Below are 22,307 nucleotides of genomic sequence, written 5' to 3'. Positions count from 1 at the left end.
AAAAGGAATTCAAAGTAGCTCACCACCTGGCTGAAGTTCGCCGTGCGCCCCAAGTGTGGGTGTGGCCTTTCTCCTTTAAAATGGACAAAGGCCCTAAAAATAGGAGGTTCCCACACAGCGAGATTTTTTTAGGCTTGTTTTTCCACAAGGGTGTGGTGAGCAGTGAATGCTCTTCTAGGCGCACACACACACACAATTTGAGCCTTGATTCTGCAAGGAAAACCAAAGAATGAGGGCAAAATTTGAGCAATCTTTAGAATAGGCAAAAGAGATGCGATTTTAGCATAGGTGGGTTTGACGGAAAGCACTTGAATGGGGCTACACACACATACCAATGGTGAATGCCAATTTTTCTAAAATGAGGAGAATATTTTGAATGCAAAATGCAAGTTTCTAATGACAAATTAATGAAACCTTATGCTAATTAATCTTCCAATTAGCTAGTGAGTAGTGGCTCAAGAGTCTTTAGCTCAAGAACATGCTCATGCTAGCCAATGGAATACTAATTAGGTATGCATTATGCAATAGAAGAGCAAACCTAATGGATCTATCTAATGATGATCAATGAATGCTGATTGTGCAAACATGCCAATGCACAATAGCAAGCCTAGCTAGCATACTCAAGCTCTGATACCAAATGTTAGGAATTGGATCGTGCTAGCTATGGTGGATGAAAGAGAAACATAGCGTCAATGTGTGAGTGCGTGTGTAAGCAAGGTTATCACTCAAGTGAATTAGGTTCCAAGATAGAATTAGCTTGGACTCATAAACACAATCTTGAGTATTGACTTAGCTTAGCACAAGCTCACCATAGACAAGCATGTAGTGCAAAAGGAAGTTGTTGTTTATTCATTCATGAAATGAGCTTTAAGTAGCTCTACAGCCTTGCTCCACAGTATGTGGGATAAATCCACTCTCTTCTCCTTGAATCACACCTTAGGACAAAGCTCACACTTTACAGTTTGTTCCCTATGGCAACCTTGTAGTTTAGCTTAAGATATAGTTTAGATTATATTTTTTGTATCTCGGGTTTGAGAGCTCCATGTAAAAGCCCTTGGGACGATGGTTGATATCTGCTTTAGTGTGGGTGGCTCTCTTATTAGCCCTTGAACCCTTATATATATGTTTGGTCATGGCTCTTGTTGAGCATGGCGTTGTTGACATAATGGTGGTTTTGTGGCCATGGCTCTTGTTGAGCATGGCGTTGTTGTTGTAGTGGTTGTCAATTGTAATAGAACTCTCTCGATTTGAGAGAGTACTGAAAAAAAGATGCTTTTTTAAATTTAGGGGTGACTCGCAGTGTTCAAGAAAGGTTTGCCTCAACTTAGCCTTGAACTTGTTAAAAATCAAGAGTAGCTGGTTGCAAACCATGGTAAAGGGAAAAAAAAAATATAAGAAAACAGTTCAAAAATCCTACATGATTCCGGTTTGCATCTTGACAAGAAGGAGACCTAGCCCCGTTTGTGAAAAAGGACATTCAATCATGTGGTATGAGTCTCTTTGTGAGTGTTTTGACAACACAAGTGGCTTCACTATGATTTTTTTATTTTATTTTTTTGCAAAACTCACAATTGTGAGTGATTTATATTAAGCAACCCATAGAATTACAATGACTTGGCATGCTCGTGTTGAGCCATGACATCATCCAGGGACCATAATTACAACCATCCCAACTCGCCCCCTTATCCTTGATTCATAAGGTCCATTATCATGTTCTTGAACTTTTAATTACTGATAGCCAAGATTTCCCCCATCCTAGGCATACCCTCTGCTGACAACAAGGCACAAATAGTCCTAGACCAATCCCCCGAGTGTTGCTTGCGCCCGAGCGTCCAAATTAGCACTTTGCTTTCTTGTATAATTTCTACGAAGCTTGCCACCTCAAGACCTCCCTCAAACACACGGCGGTTCCTTGTCTACCATACATTATGCAAGAAGAAGTACCTGACGATTTGAGTGCTGATGAGGATGACAGGAGCCCCTGAATTCTTCCCTCCAAGGAATAGATCAGTCTTGTAAAAACCAATTCTCCATGTTCTTTGGATCCACTTACATATTTTCCCTGCGAGGCCTTTGATAGTTGGACAATCCATGAAGAGGTGGGCTAGATCTTCACTAGCCAACCTACATCCTAAGCATTGATCTGACCCAATCCCTCTTTCCTGAATCTTCACCCCTGTCGGTAGAGCACCCCAAATTACCTTCCATAAAAATACCTTCATGTACTGCGGAACCTTTGGTTTCCAGATGTTCTCCATTACTTGCTCCCACCTTTCCTCCGACCATTGTTTTTTCCATATCTTGTTAAGGGGGCTAGACCAATTCTTCTTTTGCATCATTGTATGGTAGATGTCTTTAGGATGGGGTTTCCCTAAGAGACTGCTTCCGGGCCATTTCCAGGCATTCCAGTCGAACTCCGACTCACAGATAGGCATCACTAAATTGTCAAGCTCTTTCCTCACTTTGTGGACCAACAAGACCTCCAAGCTATTCAGTTGAAACTAGGTAACAGGAAGATCAATGGTTTTCCAACTCTTGTTGTCACTGTCCCCAGAAGTGCCCTAGTCGATTCAGACCCTTATTATTCAGCTTCCTGGCTGTCTCTATCCAATAGGAAATTTGTGCCGGATCTGCAACTTTGGAGAGCCAAGGGGACCAATGCAAAATGGAGTTCTTGAAGTACCTGGTTTTTTCCCCCCACTTTAAGACTCCTGCTACTCTGCTGCATTTTCTTATCAATTCTCCTGAACTGTCCCTCAGTCTTAGGGTGGTCCACGTTGGGGCTAACAGCTTGTCATGAACCTCCACCCCTCTCCACACTTCGAGCCAAGTTGAGTTGCTTCTATCATATCTTTGATCATGACAGCCCAAACTTGATCCTGTTTAGCCAAGGACACAACAAATTTGGCGCAGCAAGCTTCTGCATAGGCCACGGGGTTCAGGATTCCGAGGCCTCCTTGATTTCTCGGCGGAGCAATAGATTCCCAACGGGCCCATTGCCATGGCCTGGAGGATTTCGTGTTGTTTTTCCATAAAAACCTTTTCATTGGTTTTAAGAACTCTTTCCAGTGACACTTAGCCATCTTGAGAAGCGGACTAGTGAAGGCAATATAAGGAAGCATAAAAGCATTTATCACTTTTATCCGACTTGGGAATGGCTTCACTATGATTGTATGGGACCACAACTCGTTTGTATATTTTTTACCGTAGGAAAATTCTTCCTTTTCCTCAAAATCCTACGTATCTTGATTTTGTGCGTGATGATGCAATGATATGTGTTGTGTGCTTAGGACTGGAGCCACTTACATTTTCAAATGCCTTGCAAAAGACCTCATCTTGTCCGTTACTTTGCTCAAAGTTTAAGAGATTCTCACAGCTCCATAGGAAACCATAAGAACTCAAACTATAGGAACTGCTTCGTGCATGTCTGAGCGAAGGCTCCCCAAACCCTAGCTTGCTCTACTCATGTGACGGCCTCAGCATTCGCACGCTCGGTTGGTGGCCTCGTAGGTGATTAGTGTGAGGGTTGCGTGGTCATGGCGGGCTCGGTTCTGCTCAAATTGCAGGGGCAAAAGTCGGTGGGTGAGGCAATGGGTAGTGGACTGTTGGTAGGGGTTTCTCCAAGGAAGGGGCTCACAACTGTTGGCTCCCCACTTTGACGGTGTTTGCGGTTCAGCTGAAGGCGTATTTTTGTAGATCGAGCTTGGCGGCAACCCCCCTTCTCTTGGTTGGGACGAGTTCGCCATGGTTTCTTCAAGTACGGTGGTTGGATGGTGTCTCAGGATGCTTGCTATGTCTCGAGGGTTTTATTTGGATGTGCTATGTATGGGTGATGGCTGGTCATGCTGCGTCTCCTACGCGGGGCCGTTCTGTGGTAGAGGAGATGGTTGGAGGTGATTTTCACTTCGAGTGCATGTTTTTAATAAGCTTTTATTTTCGTGCTTTTTAAACATTGCACAATTTTTTGAGCTTTTTAGAGTTGTTTTCTAGAGAAACATGTTCAAAGCAATTTCCAAAACCACCCGGCAAGTTTATACACAAAAGAACAAATGGATTATTAGCACAATAAGTTCCACAAACAAAAAATACATACATATATATATATATATATATATATTGTTGCATCGTAAAACATAAAAAGAATTACCATGCCATCATTGTGTGATCAAAAAATTGAGAGCATACTACTTCACTAAATAGAGGGAAGGGAAAAATGGGGTTGCCTATTTTTTATGTACAAACTTAAGGGCTCACAGAATGCGGATTGCAATACGAGGTTGACTACGTATGAAGGCAACATCCATCGCAGTCAGTATAGGTTGATGTATTACCATGTGCTCCTTAGGTTGCAGGCCCAAGACATGCACATATACATAATACTTGTGCTTACAAGCAATGAATGACTTTTGAGGTATCACCCTTTTTTGAAAATCTGGACATGTACAGTTTGGCTTGGCTCGCCTTTGATATGAACATCCTAACAACTTTCAGTGAGTATACAAAACACAACATGTTCCTTCTCAATCATAGAGACTTCCTCTAAGAAGGTTGCAGGCATCACTGCAGCTGCCTAAATCCTTTTTTGTACTTCTTTTAAAATACCATGCCTCTACTTTCGTCGCCTACTACTTGAACCTCCATCTCCACATAGCGAGGAAACCCTCTTCACCGACCACTTGAAAACCTCTCATTGTAAGACTAGCGAGCTCTTCTTTTGAAACTTTTGTCCCCCTTGCGATGGGCTAGATCATTGGGGCTATCGGTGATTCCTTCACCTGGTTTTTAACTGCCTTTGTGTGCTCCACATCATGATTGCAAAACCACAGCCATTGCTCTATGGTTTTGTCTTTATAGCATCTTTTTGACCAAAAGCATGGTGCAACCAAACTTGTATTGTGACTTTTAAGAGTGTTATCACAATTTTTCATACCCACAACACCAAAACACTTCCTATTACAATGAAATGGACAAGTGAACTTGTTCTCATTCATGTGAAATGGACAAGACAATCGGTGACATTGTAGATTCCCAAGGCAATAACTTAGCCTCGCTATACAAGCTATTGTCATGTTTGTTTGGGATGGTCATGTCTAGAGATGACTATCATGCTTTTGCTCCCTCCCTTCCATTCTCTTGATTTTCCCAAAAGTTGCAGGAAACTCGAAACACAAACAACCATCATAGGTGGGAAGAAGTTCAGTTACCTGCTGAGGATTTCCGCACATCTTTATCAACTTCTTAAGTCGAGCTGCCCCTTCTCCATTTTGTATCCATTTAACAATGGACATAGATGGCCTATCTTCTATGTCTTCAGATTCACCATCAAGCTCTAATACTTCCAAACACGCCTCACCATCAATGGGTCTCATATCATCGAACATTTTTGTTGTGTCCTTGTCACAATTTATCTCCATGCTCTCGCTTTCAGATACATAAACACACTCTATGGTGTGCAATGATAGATATTTGGTTGACAAAGAACCATCAATCAGGTAGTGTTCGTTGCCTTCATGGTCACAATGCGTAGTCATAGAAAGCTCAAATGACTGGTCTTCTTCTTGAATAATTGCATGTAGTCCGTGAAAAACACATGAAGGAGGTAGCAAACTTTGAAGATAGTGAGAATAGTAATAAGCAATATCTCTAACTAATTAGTCTAATTTTTTTTAAAAATAACCTACTTCTTGTATTTTTTAATAGTAGACATATGTTCCTTTGGTATCTGTTTGAAAGAAAGGCTCGTCCATAGGGTAGACTATAAACTAATTAAGCAAGCGTGACCTGGATAACAACTGGACCCAGTTCAGGACCTGTAATACGCAAGAGCATAGCCAGTTCTCACTGAATGCTTTTGTATTGATGCAAGTAATAGCTGGATACTTCTCCTCATAGGATTAGTGGAGGTTTGTCTCTAGGGACTGGATATCTTCAAAGTGGATCTCAACAATAACAATAACTGGAGAAAGGAAGCTCTACATCAAACATTTTCTCATTCATTAGTATTTTAGGCTAATGTAAACTAATAAAATAAGCGATTTACATGATGTTATATACATGTAACTTATCTTTCGATATAAGGTCATTGTCCTTGTCCATATATCTTTGCCCTTGTCCATATGTCAGGTATGGTCTACTCCATTGTATGTTTAAATAGTTTGTATAAGCAAACTATTGTTAGGTTTTCCATTTTCAAACACACACTCTTTTTACTTGCTAGCTTTTGGTCGGGCTATCACCCATACAATGGCAATAGATCAATTACATTAATATTAACTTGACTCACCCAATCCAAAGGGATGGGTTGGGGCTCTTTAGCTCCTGAATTGGTCAAGCACCTATAGGCTTACTTATAATTGATGTATTGTATTCAATGTCTACATACGAATCGGGGCGGGGGGGGGGGATTTCAAGTGATCTTTGTCTTGCAGGATTGCAAAATATTCCAGTGACCAATAGAATGACATAGTTCACAAATTGGGATGATATATCGACCAAAAACATGAGATTTCACGTACGTAGATGTCATATTACCATATCGTCCTCCTTGGAGGACCCCTTTATCATACAATATAATATGATATTCTCATATCAAACCACTTTCAACACATCACAAATGATTGATTTATAAACATTATGTTAAGAAGCATTTACTGCAATTGGTGGGGAATAGTTCCACTCGATGGACTATCCTCCACCAAGTGGATCTCTCCTCTAGGATGAGGGAGGGCCACACACACACACACATACACACACACATTTAACATGGACAACATCTTGTTACATGGACAAAACGAGGGCCGATTGTAACCAAGCCTTGCATACATTTCCTTTATAACCTAGTGTATGCATATATGGTTCAATACATATAGCAACATAGACTTGAAAAATGACGCCAACATTCACGTCCTGCTAACCTAAATTATGAAACTAAGTGCTTTTTTTAGCAAAGTAAGTTTATAACCCCCTTTTTCTCGGATCTAACAACTTGGAACTTCAACACCCATAACACACTGGCATAACACAATAGCCTAAAACTATCTTGAATTATGTTTTGCGAGGGACAGGTCGCTCCACACCCTTAGCCTTGAAGGCACCGAATGCGCAACTCCTATTTTTGGCATAATGGGATCTGTTGTTAGCTTCTATAATCTGCCTTGCTCAATTGTATTCCTTCTCTGATATCCCATTTTCCCAGTGTTATATAGTTTGCCTTGCTCGCCATATCGTACGCTGTGATCACGTCATCATATTCACACACACACACACACACACACACACACACACACACACACACACACACACACACACACACACACACACACATTATTTTGCCGAAATAGTGGTTGAGACATCGAGGCCTTCTCGATCACAATCTTGCCCAGCTTGGCACCCATCTGTGCAGTCCTCTTGGTGCGACTACAGCTGTTTGCTACGCGGTAGTATGCAGACTCTCAAGCATTGGGATACCCACTATCGCAACACACACATTGGCTAGCCTAGAAAATGACATGGTCGACAACTAACCAGGTAGGCTACAATGCCTACAGAGAAAATTGGGTACACTATTTGACATATCTACTATATCCTTGGCATACAATTTCATTTGGAATCTGCATAATGCTCTTTCTTGGTTATGAAATTAATCTTGTAGTTACTATAGGACTATCTGGGTGCTTAATTAAAGAAAGAATGATCTCTATTATGTACACTATGTTGATAGATTCTACGCAAAAGATGTTTTTTGAAAAACAGGGGGTAAGATAATGCAGGATGCTATTCATGGTTGACTGAACATTTTACATCTCCCACCCTCCTAGCGTAGGATTGGTATAAATATTGTTGGTCTGGATTTCAAGCTGACAAATGGTTTACATGTGATCTCACTTATGGCTAGACTAATCGAGAATCAGATGCGAATATGTTTGACATAAACTTACTAATTCTTTTTTTTTAATGATTTCTTTTACAAACAAAATGTTGTCAAAATTTACACTTAAACTAGTCCTAAGCTATGGGAAATAATAATTGTTGGAATGAGATTTCATTTCTGCTCTACCACAAATGGTAATTTCACAATTTGAGTATGTGGTTTGTAATCTACAATGGTTTTTTGAAATTATACTCCACATACAAAGGATATGCTGTCAAAATTTCTAAAAATTTATAGATCTTTCTATCTTGTACATGGTGATACTCAGTACATCAGACTAGATCTGTCACCAATCGGTTCACAAATTTAAGTTACAGTTGGTAAGTTGGCACCCTGGTCTTTCACAGACCTCTCGACAAAAATCTAGCTAGATGACGATGAAATTTACCGTGGAATTAAATCTCATGACTACATGGAATTAATATTTAATTTCTATGATTCCAATAGACTTGGGGTAGAAAGTGTATGTTATGCATAGTAATAACCAATATCTCTAATTACTTAGTCCATTTAAGAAAAAAAGTAAGCTACTTCTTCGTTTTTTATTAGTAGACATATGTTTACTTCGGTATAGGGTAGACTCCAAACTAATTCTACAGGTGTGACCTAGATAACAAGTGGACCCAGTTCGGACATTGTAATACGCAAAAGCATAGCCAGTTTCTCACTGAATGCTTTTGTATGATGCAAGTAAGAGCTGGATCCTTCTCCTCGTAGGATTAATGGAGGTTTGTCTCTAGGGACTGGATATCTTCAAAATGGATCACAACAATAACAATACCTAGAGAAAGGAAGCTCTACATCATACATTTTTTCATTCATTAGTATTTCAAGCTAATGTAAACTAATAAAATAAGTGATCGACATGATGTTATATACATGTAACTTACCTTTCGATATAAGGTCATTGTCCTTGTCCATATATCTTTGCCCTTGTCCATATGTCAGGTTTCGTGTACTCCACTGTATGGTTTAATAGTTTGCATAAGCAAACTATTGTTAGATTTTTCATTTCAAACACACACACACACACACACACACACACACACACACACACACACACAGAGAGAGAGAGAGAGAGAGAGAGAGAGAGAGAGAGAGAGAGAGAGAGAGAGAGAGAGAGAACCTACAAAGATTTCCCCTCCAATGCTTTTGCAAAATCGTGGTCGCATACTAGCTCCTTACCTACTTCCTTATCTAATGGTCCGTGTAAAAAAAATTAAATACATCCCCCCCACCACCACCCCCACCCCAAACGCCAAACTCTTTTCGCTCACGTGCGTGGCTCCTTACCCCGTTACCTCCGCTTGGTCATATCCTCCTACCTCTCACACCCTATTGGCACTTTACAGCTATGGAGTCCGTCAACAATAAGCAGGCTTACAGAAGAACACCATTGTTGTAGATGCGAGAGAGAAGTGATGGGCTAGCGGACAAAGAAGAGAGAAAGATAGGCTAGTTGTCTGTGCTTGATAGTGGGTACATTGTTTCATCAATGGGCTTCCTCTCTCTCTCTCTCTCTCTAGGCTCTCATGCCATTTGCATGCTGGCACATGAGCACCTTTCCAAAACTAAAGCGTAGAGTCCATTTGGATATTGTGAGTCTACAAATGAGGGGTCTTGCATGCATGCGTTCCTCATGAACAGTTCAGTTCTAAAAGAAGCTGCCCCAACTTTTATTTGTACCTATTGGAATCTCTCTTGCTTCCATTTTTTCAAAAACTGGTATCCCTATTTAGCTTACAATAAATTTCCCAGATTTAAAGTAACGCATACACAGACACGCGCGCGCACACAATCAACACACTGGAATGTTCCCGTTATAACAACGCATTTCGGAGGTCGTGAGGTTCTACAAATGGGGCGTGCTGGGACACCTACTCCTTCCCAGCCTGCGCGCGCAAGCACGCCTACACGCATCATGACACCCTTATCAGCAGCTGCCCGTCATTCTGTCGCAGGTTGCAAAGAACGTGTGCAAGTTGTTGTCCGTTGTCGCCCCCTGTCCGGCAAGGAAATCTTTGCAGGGCACAAATCTTGCATCCGCCTCGATACCGAGCGCCACACGGTCCAGGTTCTCTCTCTCTCTCTCTCTGTGTGTGTCTGTGTGTGTGTGTGTGTGTGTGTGTGTGTGTGTGTGTGTGTGCACGCGTGGGTGTGAGTGTGTGTGTCTTTGAGAGCGATCAATGATTATGCATGACAAGCGCATGGCGTCGAAATGCTACATTAGTGTGTGATGAGTATGAAGAAGTTAGAACAAGCTTGAATATGTAGAAGTAGGACACTGATGACATCGTTTTCAGGTAAAAAATTGATGCGGCGTTTGAGCATGCAAATCAAGAAGCTAATTGATCTCGTGTAACTGGACATCAGGTGCAGAATGTTGCTGGAAGATTTTCTTCTGAATTTTCTCCAAAGACATTCACCTTTGACAAGGTTTATGATGAAAGCTGCACACAAAAACAGATCTATAGAGATGTGGCACATTCTATTGTACACAGTGTCATGTGTGGCTATAATGGTACCGTGCTTGCTTACGGTCAAACTGCTTCTGGAAAGACATATACCATGGAAGGATGTGATCACCCTTCTGGTAAACATACTCACGGTTTCTAGGTACCTCATTATGGTTTGTTTGAAGATTTCGTTGAGATTGTTGCATGTTTATAGCAACAAGGTGCATGGAGACAGATGCAATTACTGCACACACACACACACACACAGAGAGAGAGAGAGAGAGAGAGAGAGAGAGAGAGAGAGAGAGAGAGAGAGAGAGAGAGAGAGAGAGAGAGAGAGAGAGAGAGAGATGAATGAAATGAAATGATATATTAACGTTTTCAAAAGGCCAAAATTGAAAATGACCTATGATACGAAAGCGATATAAACTAGTGAATTTGATATTGGGGTACAAGAAAGAGATGCTAAAAATGAAACTAGGAGTGCTACTAGCTGATACTATGTGGGGTATGTGTGATCACTGATACAATGGTGCGTAGTACAAGACGGTGATATAATGGGTCATAGCCTATCCTCATCTGCACCGTGGATGTCAAGATAGTATGGCTCAAATCTTCAGTTGCAGTCTCCGTCGATGATGTGAGGCTCCTCTCCTTTAGTTGCGGGCGTCTTTATCTCCCTAGCTTAAATGCTCGGTCAATGAGAGTATCGCGAGTGAGTATGAGGTGAGCTTTGCAACGGTGGTTGCTCCTCTGTCAATCCAATGTTTGGTGTGAAGAAATCGGTAATTTGTTTCTGGGATTGTCTCTCTTTAGATTTCCTTAGTAAGCTCTCTGTGTCTGTGTGACTCAAGTAGATACAATCTACTGCATCTCTGGTCTTGATAGCTCATGACTCTAGAGAGGGAAGACAGTGGAAGCGACCTCGTACCTCGTAGTATAGAGTACATTGACATATATAATACATCTCCATCTCTGCCTCTGTATGGACGGCATATCCTGCTGGCTGTTGGTATCCTTCTGAATCTACTAGTCTCAATCTCAAGCTGGTGGGAAGATGTCCGTATTTGACCAATGACACACCGTAACCCATGAGAAAGATGTGTATCCATATAGCTTGGTCGAATCACAAATCCATCCCCTGTGAGTTGGAGAAGATGCTCTTTATAGAAACTTAGAAAGTCATCTTTGTATTCATCTCCTGTGTCGGTTGTCACAAAGCGGTGACGTGGCATGGCTCTGGACACACAGTCCCAAGTGGGGCAGCAGACCGGACACCCTCGCATTGGCTGGCAGTGGCGTGAAACACGGAACAGTGCTAACGTGACTGTCCCGAATTTTCCGGCGGAAAACGTGGAGACAGTGCTGACATGGCAATCCGTACGGAAACTTTCTTTTGCGCTGCTGATGACGTGGCAAAGCGTACAGATAGGCTGCTTTAGCGCTGGCTGAATTTTATGGCAGCTTTTGGGATAAAACTACTTTATTCTTAGAAGCTTTTGGATTACTGCTTTTGGGAAATTTGGGCATCCCTTGTAACTTATAAATAAGTGGGCAAGGCCATCACTTCTCAGAGCATCTGGACGCAGAGTCTGAGAGTGAGAAGCCTCCCACTCTCTTGTACTTTGAACACAGATTAATACAAAAAAGAAATACCGAAAGGGGCACCAGTCTTTGGGGCCAATATCTCTAGGCACGAAACTCCGCCGGGCCGTGTCGAATCAAGTGTGAATTGTGAACTGTTTTGAAGTGAATCTCTGCTGTGTCGTGGTAGAATCTTGACTTGGAGTGTAAGTTTGTTACAGTGGTATCAGAGCGCGGCCGATTTCTCTTCTACCGGGAAATCCGATCCTTTTCTCACGACACTTATGGATTCCAACAAAGAACAATTGACTTCCTTTGCATCTTGGGATGTAGGAAGAGATCACAAAGAAGATCCTCATGAAGAGTACGGCCCACCTCGGCCTACTCAGGCGGAGATTGAAGAGATGGAATGCCGACAATTGGTTGACGACGCGACAAAGATGATGATCAACCTTGCGAAGGATCCGAAATTTGCATAATTTTTGACTCAGATATCCTTCGACGAGGTGCACACTCAGTGGCAGAAGGCCACAGAGCCACCCCTGAAACTGGCACTCGAGAAACCTCCTACTCCGAGGATGTTTACAGAGCAAGAATTGGAAGAGGTGGTTGATACATGGATTACTCAACTTTTTGACGCGAACAACAAAGCCAAACAGCACGACAAAAAGAAGAAGAAAGGAACTGACTTCCTGGGTTATTTGGGTAGTCAATCTACTTTTGCCTCGGCAAGAAAGCAGAAGAAGCGTGTGCGATTTGAAGGAGTATCCAGTTCTTCTTCGTCTTCTTCTTCTGACAATTGTTCTAGCTCTTCTTACTCGAGCAAAGAAGATAGGAAAGGGAAAAAGCGAAGCAAAAAGCAAAGCTTCGGAAAGGGCAAGAAAAAGGCAACGAAGCCTAAGTTTCGCCTAGTTTCTGACAATTCTACAGAGGACTCGTCTTCAGGTAGTTCGGACTCCAACGATCACAGATTTTACGTAAAGAAGAAGCATTTCTATAAAGCCAACCAGTATGACTTCCTCGAGGATAAAAACAAGAAAGTTAGAGAATTTAAAGAAGGTGGAGAGTCAATTAAGTTTGACACTTGAGCATACACGAGCTCGCTGCTGCTGCACGCCCCCCCCCCCCCCCCCCCCTTGCGCCATCGCCTCCTCTCACCCCCCTTCTCTCTCTCTCGCCCTCGCGTTGCCCTCAGCCCCCCTCGCGCTGCATCCCCCACCCCCTCCCGCCTTGCGCTTTCTCCCCCTCCTAGCCGTGCCCGCCACCTGCTGCCCGCCGCCCTCCCCCCCTAGCTGCCCCCTAGCCCGCCCGTTGCCCCCCCCACTCCTTGGCTGTTTGCTGTTTTAACTTTTCTCCCCCCCCCCCCCCGAAGCCCTCTGGTCCCGTGCTCCCCTTTTTTTTTCCTTCCCTCCATCCCCCCCCCTTGTCCGCAGTATCCCCGAAGGGTTTTTTGCGCCTGGCTCTGTAACATTTGTTCTTCGGACAAGTGTTCGGCGTCCTCGGTTGCAGATTGTTCTTCTCCGTCCGCTTCTTCGACTTAGCAGTAGACACAGATGGAGGCTCTTGCTCCGCCACAGAGGGACTCGCCTGAAGCCCCCTCGCCCGACCTCGCTGAGCCCACCATTCGACTTGCTCTTTCGCCGACAGAGCAAGCGAACCTTGGCGCAGAGGTAGAGCACTTGCAGGCGACTTCTGTGATCTGCAAGGTTCTCGGCACCCGTCCTAGCAGAGGAGAGCTGCGAGACCTTCTCCAGGCCCACCTTCTCGCAGAGGTGGGCAAGATTTTGGATGTTCAGATCCTCGGACGGGGGTACTACCAAATCGAGTTCGAGACTTCTGAGATGGCCTCCAAGGTCATAGCTATGAGTCCACTGGCTATCCGAGCATCACGCGCCCACTTTCGACAGTGGCGACATGGTTTTGACCCGACTTCGGATGTGCTGGTAGAGGAGGCAGACATCCCCATCTCAGTCTGCTTTCCGGGTTTACGGAGGGAGTACCTTCCACTTCTCTCCAGGATTGGCTTCGCCATCGGGACTGTTCTGAAGACACCTCGTACGGTAGCATCGGTAGCTGCCAAGGCGGCTGGCATCCCTTCTATTCGAGTTTTGGTCAGAGATACCCACACGCTCCCGAAGGTCATCCTCTTGCCTCGGGTGAGTGGGGGTTGGTTTCGACAGAGTGTGGAGTACTCGGGTCTCCCGAACCAGTGCTTCATTTGCAGACAGATGGGCCACCTAGCGTAGGCCTGTCCACGGAGGATGCCACGACCTGCACCTGAGCCTCAGCCCCAGCCTACCAAGGCTGGGCCGCAGCCTCAGCCAGCGACAGCGCACAGATTCTGAGCCACCCTCCGAGCCTGGGGCTCAAGCGGAGGAGGGGTTGCAGCAGGCTCGTGGCCGTCGACGCCAGGGGCCACAACGACAGTGTGGCGCGCAGAGTGGCCCTCAAGTGCCTACTCAGCAGCAGTGGGTTCCCACGGGGAACCGCTTTGGTCCTCTTGAGCAGGAGTCGTCCCCTACGCCAGCCTCCACTTCCGCTTCACCCTCGCCAACCTTCCCACCTCCAGATCTCCCCTCTTCCTCCTCATCCCCTCCCCCGCCCTTTGCTCCCGCCCACTCCCCACCTCGCCCCCCTGTCTCTGTCGCCCCACCCCGCTTCTCTTCTCCTCTGCCCTCCCTTGCTCCTGCTCCCCCTCCTCCTGCTCCAGTACCTCAGTCGACTCAGGAGACTGGTCCCTCGCCGGCGGCTAGGAGATCTCTTGGCAGCGCTTTTGCCACGAGTCGCCTAGCGAGAGAGGGTCACCCCTTCTTGCGGCCCCCTCTGCAGATTCAGACATCTTCCCTTGCAGCTATCCCTCGTGGTCTGACGAGCATTGATCTCCGACGCCGCTTGGACTTCTTCGATTACGGATTCACTCGCTTTCTCGGCGATTCCGCAGCAGACCACGAGGCAGCCTGCTTCAGGGTCCACGCTCTTTTCCTCGCCGCTAGGGGGATAGAGGCCTTGGACTCGGCAGTTGGTTTCTCCTTTCCCCTCTGTGGTAGGACCGAGACAGAGTGGTCCCTCGATTCAGTGGAGGGATGGTTGCATACACAGGTTCTCGAGTTCTCTCACCACATGGGAGAAATTGGAGTTACAGATTTGCTGCAGACTTTGTGGCCACTGGCCAAGTTTGCGGTGACACCCCTAGACTCAGCAGGATGTAGGCACATTGTGGTGTACTTTTTTGCTAATACGCAGTGTTTGTCTTGCTATGTATACATACATGAGGACTCCTGGACAGAGGAGGTTGCTTTATGCATGGCTCGCTCTGCTTGGGCTTGGGCCAGACACTCACTACAGGCTCGCCTATCTAGAGGACGCTCGGATGCGGATTACTCCCCATCCAAGCATGCCTCCAAGATAGCCCGTCTTGCTGCTGCGGCAGCATCTGTTCTCTCTCGCTCCCCATGAGGATCGTCTCGTGGAATGTGCAGGGATTAGGTGGGCCCCAGTTTCAGCGACAGCGGGGCCGATTGCGTCAGGAGCTGCAGCGTTGCCTTGTGGGAGGAGAGATTGATCTCCTTATGCTTCAGGAGCACCATTTGTCTGAGAGCCACTTTTGGACCTGGAGGCATCCAGGGTGGGGTATGTATGACTATTGCGGACTCATTGCAGCAGGCCATTGTGGGCAGAGGGATTATTGTGCCAGGCAGGGCTCAGTGGATCACTCTGCAGGTGCAGGGTGACCTTGTGGGCTTCCTGAACATTTATGTGCCCAATGTGGCGAGTGCTCGTGCAGAGTTTTGGTCAAAGATTGTTGAGTCTTTGCTACAGGTTGACCATTGGTGTGTAGGAGGGGACTTCAACATGTTGGAGGACCCCTCTGACAGGATCGGAGGCAGCCATGCTACTGTGCATGGAGTCGAGTTAGCAGCTTGGGAGAGGTTGTGTATGACTTTGAGGGTCTCGGATACATGGCAGCATTCTGGCTTTGTGAGGCCTCCAGAGAGTCTTGCCTTCTCTAGATCGGACCGCAGAGTGGGAGGAGTGAATCTATCGCGGATAGATTGCTTCTACACTAGTGACCACTTCAGTGACATGGGGGGATCAGTGGGCATTCTGGCTTGGACATCCTTCTCGGACCATGCACCAGTGATCCTCACAGTGGCAGACAGGGAGAGGAGTGGGAGCACGATGCTTCACATCCCAGAGCGGGTCTTGTTGGACTCAACACTCAGAGAGAGGGTCGAGGCTCTTTGGATAGAGGGAATGGACAGCCAGGCTCTACCGGCAGACAGAGTGGCCTCAGGCCTAGCTCAACTTAGCCACTTCTTTCTCCAGGAGTCTTTGGCTCGACGGGCTGCAGCGAGAGAGGAGGAGCAGCGTCTTAGACGAGGCATTGCTTCACTACAGAGGATGCAGGAGCAGCATCCAGACAGTCCATGGTTGGAGGAGCAGTTACAACAGGCTAGACAGGAGCTTGCTTGCACAGAGGAGAGGCGCCATGAGTTTGCCTTTCACCGACAGGCATCTCAGTGGACTCAGGTAGGTGACAGAGTGACAGGTGCTTTTTTTGAGACAGTGGGACCTCGGCACTCGCATGCCAAGGTCAATCAGCTGAGTAGACCCGATGGGTCAGTTGTTTGTGAGCCTGAGGATATCCGTGCAGTTGCTACTGACTTTTACCGTGAGCTACTGTCGGCTGAGCCTCAGTCAGAGAGACAGGATGCATGCAAGGAGCAGGTTTGGGCGCAGATTTGGGCGCAGATGCCTTGTCTTGTGACTGAGGAGATGCGCCAAAGGCTAGAGATACCTCTTCAGCTTGAGGAGCTGCACACGGCTCTTAGGGCCCTTCCTCGTGGTAGCTGTCCAGGTGAGGATGGGCTGACTCCCAGCTTCTTCTTGGAGTACTGGGACTTGCTTGGCCCAGATCTTTGTAGTGCCTTTCAGTACATTCTGCACACAGGAGTGATGCCGGATAGCATGAGTGAGGGCCTGATTTACCTCATTCCAAAGGAGGGTGGCTCCTTGGATGAGATTCGACAGTGGCGCCCTATCACCATCCTTAACTCAGCCTACAAAATTCTTGCCAAGGCTCTGAGTTTGAGGATTCAGCCACTTTTGGAGAGCCTTATTCATGGGACTCAGACAGGTTTTGTCAAGGAACGTAGAATCCTTGACAACATCTTCACTTTCTGGGAGGCTTCTGTCCTGGCACGTCTCTGTGGGGAGGACCTTGTGATTCTTCTTCTCGATTTTGAGAAGGCATACGACAGAGTTGACTGGGACTTTCTAGAGGGCACGCTTCGCAGGATGGGCTTTTCAGATGCTTGGATCAGAGGGGTGTCAGCTTTGCACAGACAGGCTCACAGTCAGGTGCTTTTGGCATGAGGTAGAGGTGAGCGCTTCATGCTCACATGATCGGTCAGACAGGGTTGTCCTCTTGCCCCCTTTCTCTTTCTGTTCTATGCGGAGGCGATGAGCAGAGTTTTGGTGTCATAGCAGGTTGGTTTGAGGGGCTTAGCACTCCCTATACGGGGAGATGAGCTTCTGGATGCTGAGTTTGCCGACGACTCAGCCTTGTACTTAGAGGGCCAGGAGGGCAATCTACACAGGTGTGGGCAGGCTCTGGAGACCTTCTGCTGTGCATCGGGCGCACTGATCAACTGGAGAAAGATAGTGGCTTTCTCGGTTGGCAGTGCTCCTGTGCCAGAGTGGATGCCAGGAGAGGGTTTCAGGTGGATTCCTCCAGGGACTGCAGTTCGATACTTGGGTTGTCAGGTTGGTTTGGATTTGTCCCCCGAGCAGTAGATTGCTCCTCTTATCCTGTCCATCAGGAGAAAGCTGTTACATTGGAGCTCAACACGACTTTCGCTGGCTGGTAGAGTAGTAGTTGCCAACGAGGTGTTGTTGGCAACTATGTGGTACATCACTTCTTGCTGGATCTTCTCGAGTTCTTGTATCAGCCAGGTAGAGAGGCTGATCAGGAACTTCCTTTGGTCAGGACGCGACACTCAGATTGCCCGAGCCAAGGTGGCTTGGTCGGTCATCGCACTTCCTTGCTCTCAGGGAGGGCTTGGGATCATTGATCCAGCACAGCAGAGCAGAGCCCTTCTTGGGAAGTTCGTCGTCAGAGGACTTCTTCCAGGCGAGGAGCCCTGGAAGGAGTTCTTGCTGCAGAGGCTTCGTGCCAGGGTGCCTCAGTCAGGAGGACCTTGGCAACTTTCGACCAGATGGATCTTCACAGAGTTGCGCCGAGTTGGTTTGAGCAGGAGACTGGAGGACCGATTCGCTGTGAGTTTGCTTCGTTCTTGGGAGCTCTTACGGCGTGGCCTAGCGCAGAGACAGCCGACATGCACGGAGGAGCGCCTACGACAGCCCCTCGTCTGGAACCCCATGGTTAGCACTCAGAGAGGCCACTTGGTTGGGAGTAGGCCTCATGTTTCTTGGGGTCCCATGGCAGCAGGTCCAGCGCGCTCTCTAGGTGACTGGCTAGAGTTCACAGGTCTGTCAGAGGAGGTGCAGGCTGTCCAGCTACAGGGCATGAGAGGGGTTCAGAGCATGTGTCAGGACATCTCAGAGTCAGTTCCAGCTGAGTGGCTCACGCCTCTCGAGCCAGTAGCACCCCGATGGATGGGAGCCTTCACACGACTGGAGGTTCTCATCTCAGTCAGGGCCTGTTCAGAGACTGTCCCAGCCCTGTTCTTCGAGCTTCAGGGTGGGGGACGATTACAACGAGTTGCAGTAGAGGCCCCGCAGGTAGCAGAGTGCTGTTTCCAGAGGATCCGTGTTGTGGGCATCTGTGGGAGGACTTGCGTCATAGACCCTGACCCAGCAGCTCTTGAGACAGGACACTGGAGGCTATGGGCTTGGGAGTGCTGTCCATTGGCACGAGTACAGTGAGATCCTGGTGAGTGGCTATGGAGGGACCCCTTCCCTTCTGCAGACCGCCCAGGAGTCCCTTTCTTTCAATACACTGTTCGGCTAGGACGTCATATACTTGCAGCGCAGAGAGGCCCGCCCCGCTGCAGCACGTCATTGGCAGGAGGAGGGCCTCACAGTTGAGTTCTTGGCAGCTTTTTGGCTTAGGCTATGGGACTCCAGACAGCCGAGGCGCGTCACTTTGTTCCAATGGTTGGTTGCACACAGAGCCACAGCAGTTGGGAGCTGGCTTGTGCATAGTGGTCTCTCGGCCGCATGTACAGCCTGTGACCAGTTGGTGGAGAGTCAGCGTCACTGTCTTTGGGACTGTCCCTCGGCCCAGCGGGTGTGTCTACGAGTTCTTCGGCTGATGCCTGCCCTCTCCACGGCTCGACAGTACACTTGGGGGGCAGCGGCTTGGTCCACCCTCACGGGCCCGGCACTTCAGTTTGAGCTATCTTCCACCAGCAGGATGATAGTGATACAGGGGGGGCGACCTACACTCCAGCCTGCTATAGATCTTACTCCACAGGAGTGGAGCAGTGAGCGGGAGGAGTGTTGGGAGCTCATCAGCGGCTTAGTTCTCTGGTTCATCTGGTGGGCTCGCTGTTTCCGCATCTTTGAGGCTCGCCCTGTGCCACCAACAGAGACTGTTCGTGACTTTTGGCTAGAGCTGATCCATACTCTCAGAGGACAGCTTGAGGGACTACAGGGCAGCTCCGACCGCATGCGGGAGCGTCGAGAGGCTTTCCTTCGACTCTGGCGCCCTGGGCCTTTTTACACCATGGTCCAGGGGGTGCTCAGATGGCACTACTGTCCACCTGTGTGGCTTTTCCCTCCTCCCTTCTCTTGATTTAGCCCCATTGTATATATGTTGTTTTTTCATTGGGAGAGTCTCCCCATCATGCTTGTTGTAGCCCTCTCCTGCAGAGATGGATGTAGCCCCATGGGCAGTTTTCATTAACTAATAGAAGGATCTTTTTCTCGGAAAAAAAAATAATTAAGTTTGACAGTTTTTCTGGATTCCGAGATGCTTCGAGGGCTTTGGCCTTTATACAGCAGTTTGATATAGCTTTCTCTGGAGGGCATTACTCAGAACACTCCAAGATTCGGAGGGCCTCTTTCTTCAAGGAAAATGCTCGAACATGGTGGTCCACCCTTCTATTGAACAAGAAAGCGCCAGTTAAATGGCTGAAATTTAAAAGGCTTTTTATTTCTTCTTGATAGACTTGGGAGTAGGAACGAGATATACAAACTGCTTGGAATCATCTTCAGATGACGAAGAGAGATTCTTTGGACGCATATTGCGAGAGATTTTGGAGCTCTTTTCTACCAGCCTCTTCATCTAAGAAGATCTCGTTTAAAGAACAGATTGAGCGGTTTTGTTGCGGACTTCCTATGGAGATCCGAGATCACTGCTTAGAACAAAAGTCATATTCTATTCAAGAATTGATGGGTCATGCGAAACGGGGTTTTGCCATACATTCAGGCAATCTAACTTACCTCACAATGACTTAGAGAACCGAACAGACTTCTAATAATGAAAGTAGAAAGAAAAAAGATAAGGATTCACGACCCCGGCTCACTCTTCGAGAGAGAGCCAACTACATCAGAGGGGGGAAGTGTTTTGGATGCGGGTAACATGAGCACATCTCCGCGAAGTGCCCTAAAAAGGCACATAAAGAACAAGATGAAGAAAGGCTAGAGAGTTCGAAAGCAGTCGAGGAACGTGGAAGAAAAGGCAAGATGAAAGCAGGACTGGTTCCAGATTGCATGGGTACTGACCCAAGCACGATTGATGAAAGTACAGAACTTTGCCGAGCTTGGGGCAAAGTGAAAGATCAAGAAGCCTTGAATTGGCGGTGCGGCTCGAGATTACACCCGATCGGATGGGACCACAAGCAGAGGCAGTTCTAGCAGCAACCGGCAGGGAGGTGGCCATTACACCTGTCATTGGCAAACTTCTGTTGCATTGTTAGGGTATTTGGGGCACGAAGACTTCTACATAATGCCCTTGGAAGGTTGTGATATTCTCCTGGGAGTCCCTTGGTACCATAAGAACAACGCCGTGGTCGATTATCGTGCGAAGAAAGCGACATTGACCACTAAAAAGGGCAGAACCATTGTACTTGATGTGAAATTTAAGGGCGAGTCTGTCCCTATTGTATCGGCTTCGGCCGTTTCAAAATTATTTGGGGCACGAGGACTTCTGCATAATGCCCTTGGAAGGTTGTGATGTTCTCCTGGGAGTCCCTTGGTACCATAAGAACAACGTCGTGGTCGATTATCGGGCGAAGAAGGCGACATTGTGTAAGGTGCAGCGGAAGTGAATGTTGAACTTTGCTCAAGATGAGTGCTCCGAACTGTACTCAAGGGTTCCTTTTACTTACGGAAGGGAGAGCCTTTCGTTCCTTTAGTGAGAGAGTGAATGGACACAAACAAAGTGAATGGACACTGTGAGTGAAGGTGCCGAGACTGAGAGATAGAGAGAGACAAGAGATGTTGTCAAACCCTCCTCCAAGGGCCCCACTCTCTATGGTGAGAGCGGTCTACTAATGATTGCTCAAATCTCTACAATAATTAGACTTGCCGACGATGTCGACAACGATGAGGACGACGACGAGACGGGCTGAAATCTGAAATTGCTAAGGGCTGAAATCTGCAAATCGTTATCTGCTGAATTCTGACTCTATGTCGGTGATGATGTCGATGGCGACGATGCGACGACGACGTGCTGAAAACGCAGATGCTGAAATCTGCGTTTTCCGGGCTGAATCTGCAAACTACGCGGGATCTACTGCAGGCAGGTGAGATCTGCGAGGTTCGGGGGTTCTTCTGCCAGTGCTAAAGGCTGAAAACTGAAAACGCTGGTCCTATGGCTCATTCTGTCGTGGTGATCTGCAAAAATGCTAGGGTTGTTCTGCAAACCAAAAACGCTAGGGCTGAGAAAGGTCCTGCTGCTGTCGGTGTCCTGCGATTGCAAAACGCTAGGCTTCTTGTTGGGTCTTGCTGTTGCCGGGGCTGATCTGCTATGCACAAAACGCCAGGCTGCGTGTGGATGAAAACGCTAGGTCCTTGCAGATGCAAAACCGCTAGCCTTGCTGAGATGGGGGTGTCTTGCTAAGAAGTTGCCTGTTGAGCAAGGTGTTCCTGCCGCCTCTTTTGCCGGAAAGTGCTAACTCTAGTTTGCTTATATATTAACTTAGCAAACTTGCCCTACTGTTATGTCCCGCTCACAAGAGAGGGGACTGTAACCGGCCTGTTCAATCCAAAAAGGGCGGTAGACTTTACTTCAAACCTTGATTTAGCTTTCACCCATTATTAGTCGTCTATTTTACCTGTACTTTCAAGACACAACAAAGGGGAGAGGGATACAGGCTGCTAGATTGCACCTGTATGAGTAGACGGACACCAGATTGGCCCCTAACTTA

The 22,307-nt window shown here is 46.9% G+C and overlaps 1 protein-coding gene across 1 annotated transcript in view; it reads left to right on the top strand.

The window, feature by feature from the left end:
* The first annotated feature begins 9,697 nt into the window (after positions 1 to 9,697).
* LOC147461861 (uncharacterized) overlaps positions 9,698 to 22,307 on the top strand; it is a 68,752-nt gene continuing 56,142 nt past the window's right edge. The window contains exons 1-2 of the mRNA XM_086509330.1: positions 9,698 to 10,004; positions 10,304 to 10,523. Coding sequence (XP_086365456.1) covers positions 9,789 to 10,004; positions 10,304 to 10,523 — 436 coding nt within the window. The 5' untranslated portion in view covers positions 9,698 to 9,788. The remainder of the gene's footprint in view (positions 10,005 to 10,303; positions 10,524 to 22,307) is intronic.

This window comes from Adiantum capillus-veneris, chromosome 3 (assembly GCF_014529385.1).
Source record: "Adiantum capillus-veneris isolate H3 chromosome 3, ASM1452938v2, whole genome shotgun sequence".
NCBI lineage: Eukaryota > Viridiplantae > Streptophyta > Polypodiopsida > Polypodiales > Pteridaceae > Adiantum > Adiantum capillus-veneris.
Note: the sequence above shows the minus strand (reverse complement) of the source record. Positions and strands in the feature narration are given on the sequence as shown.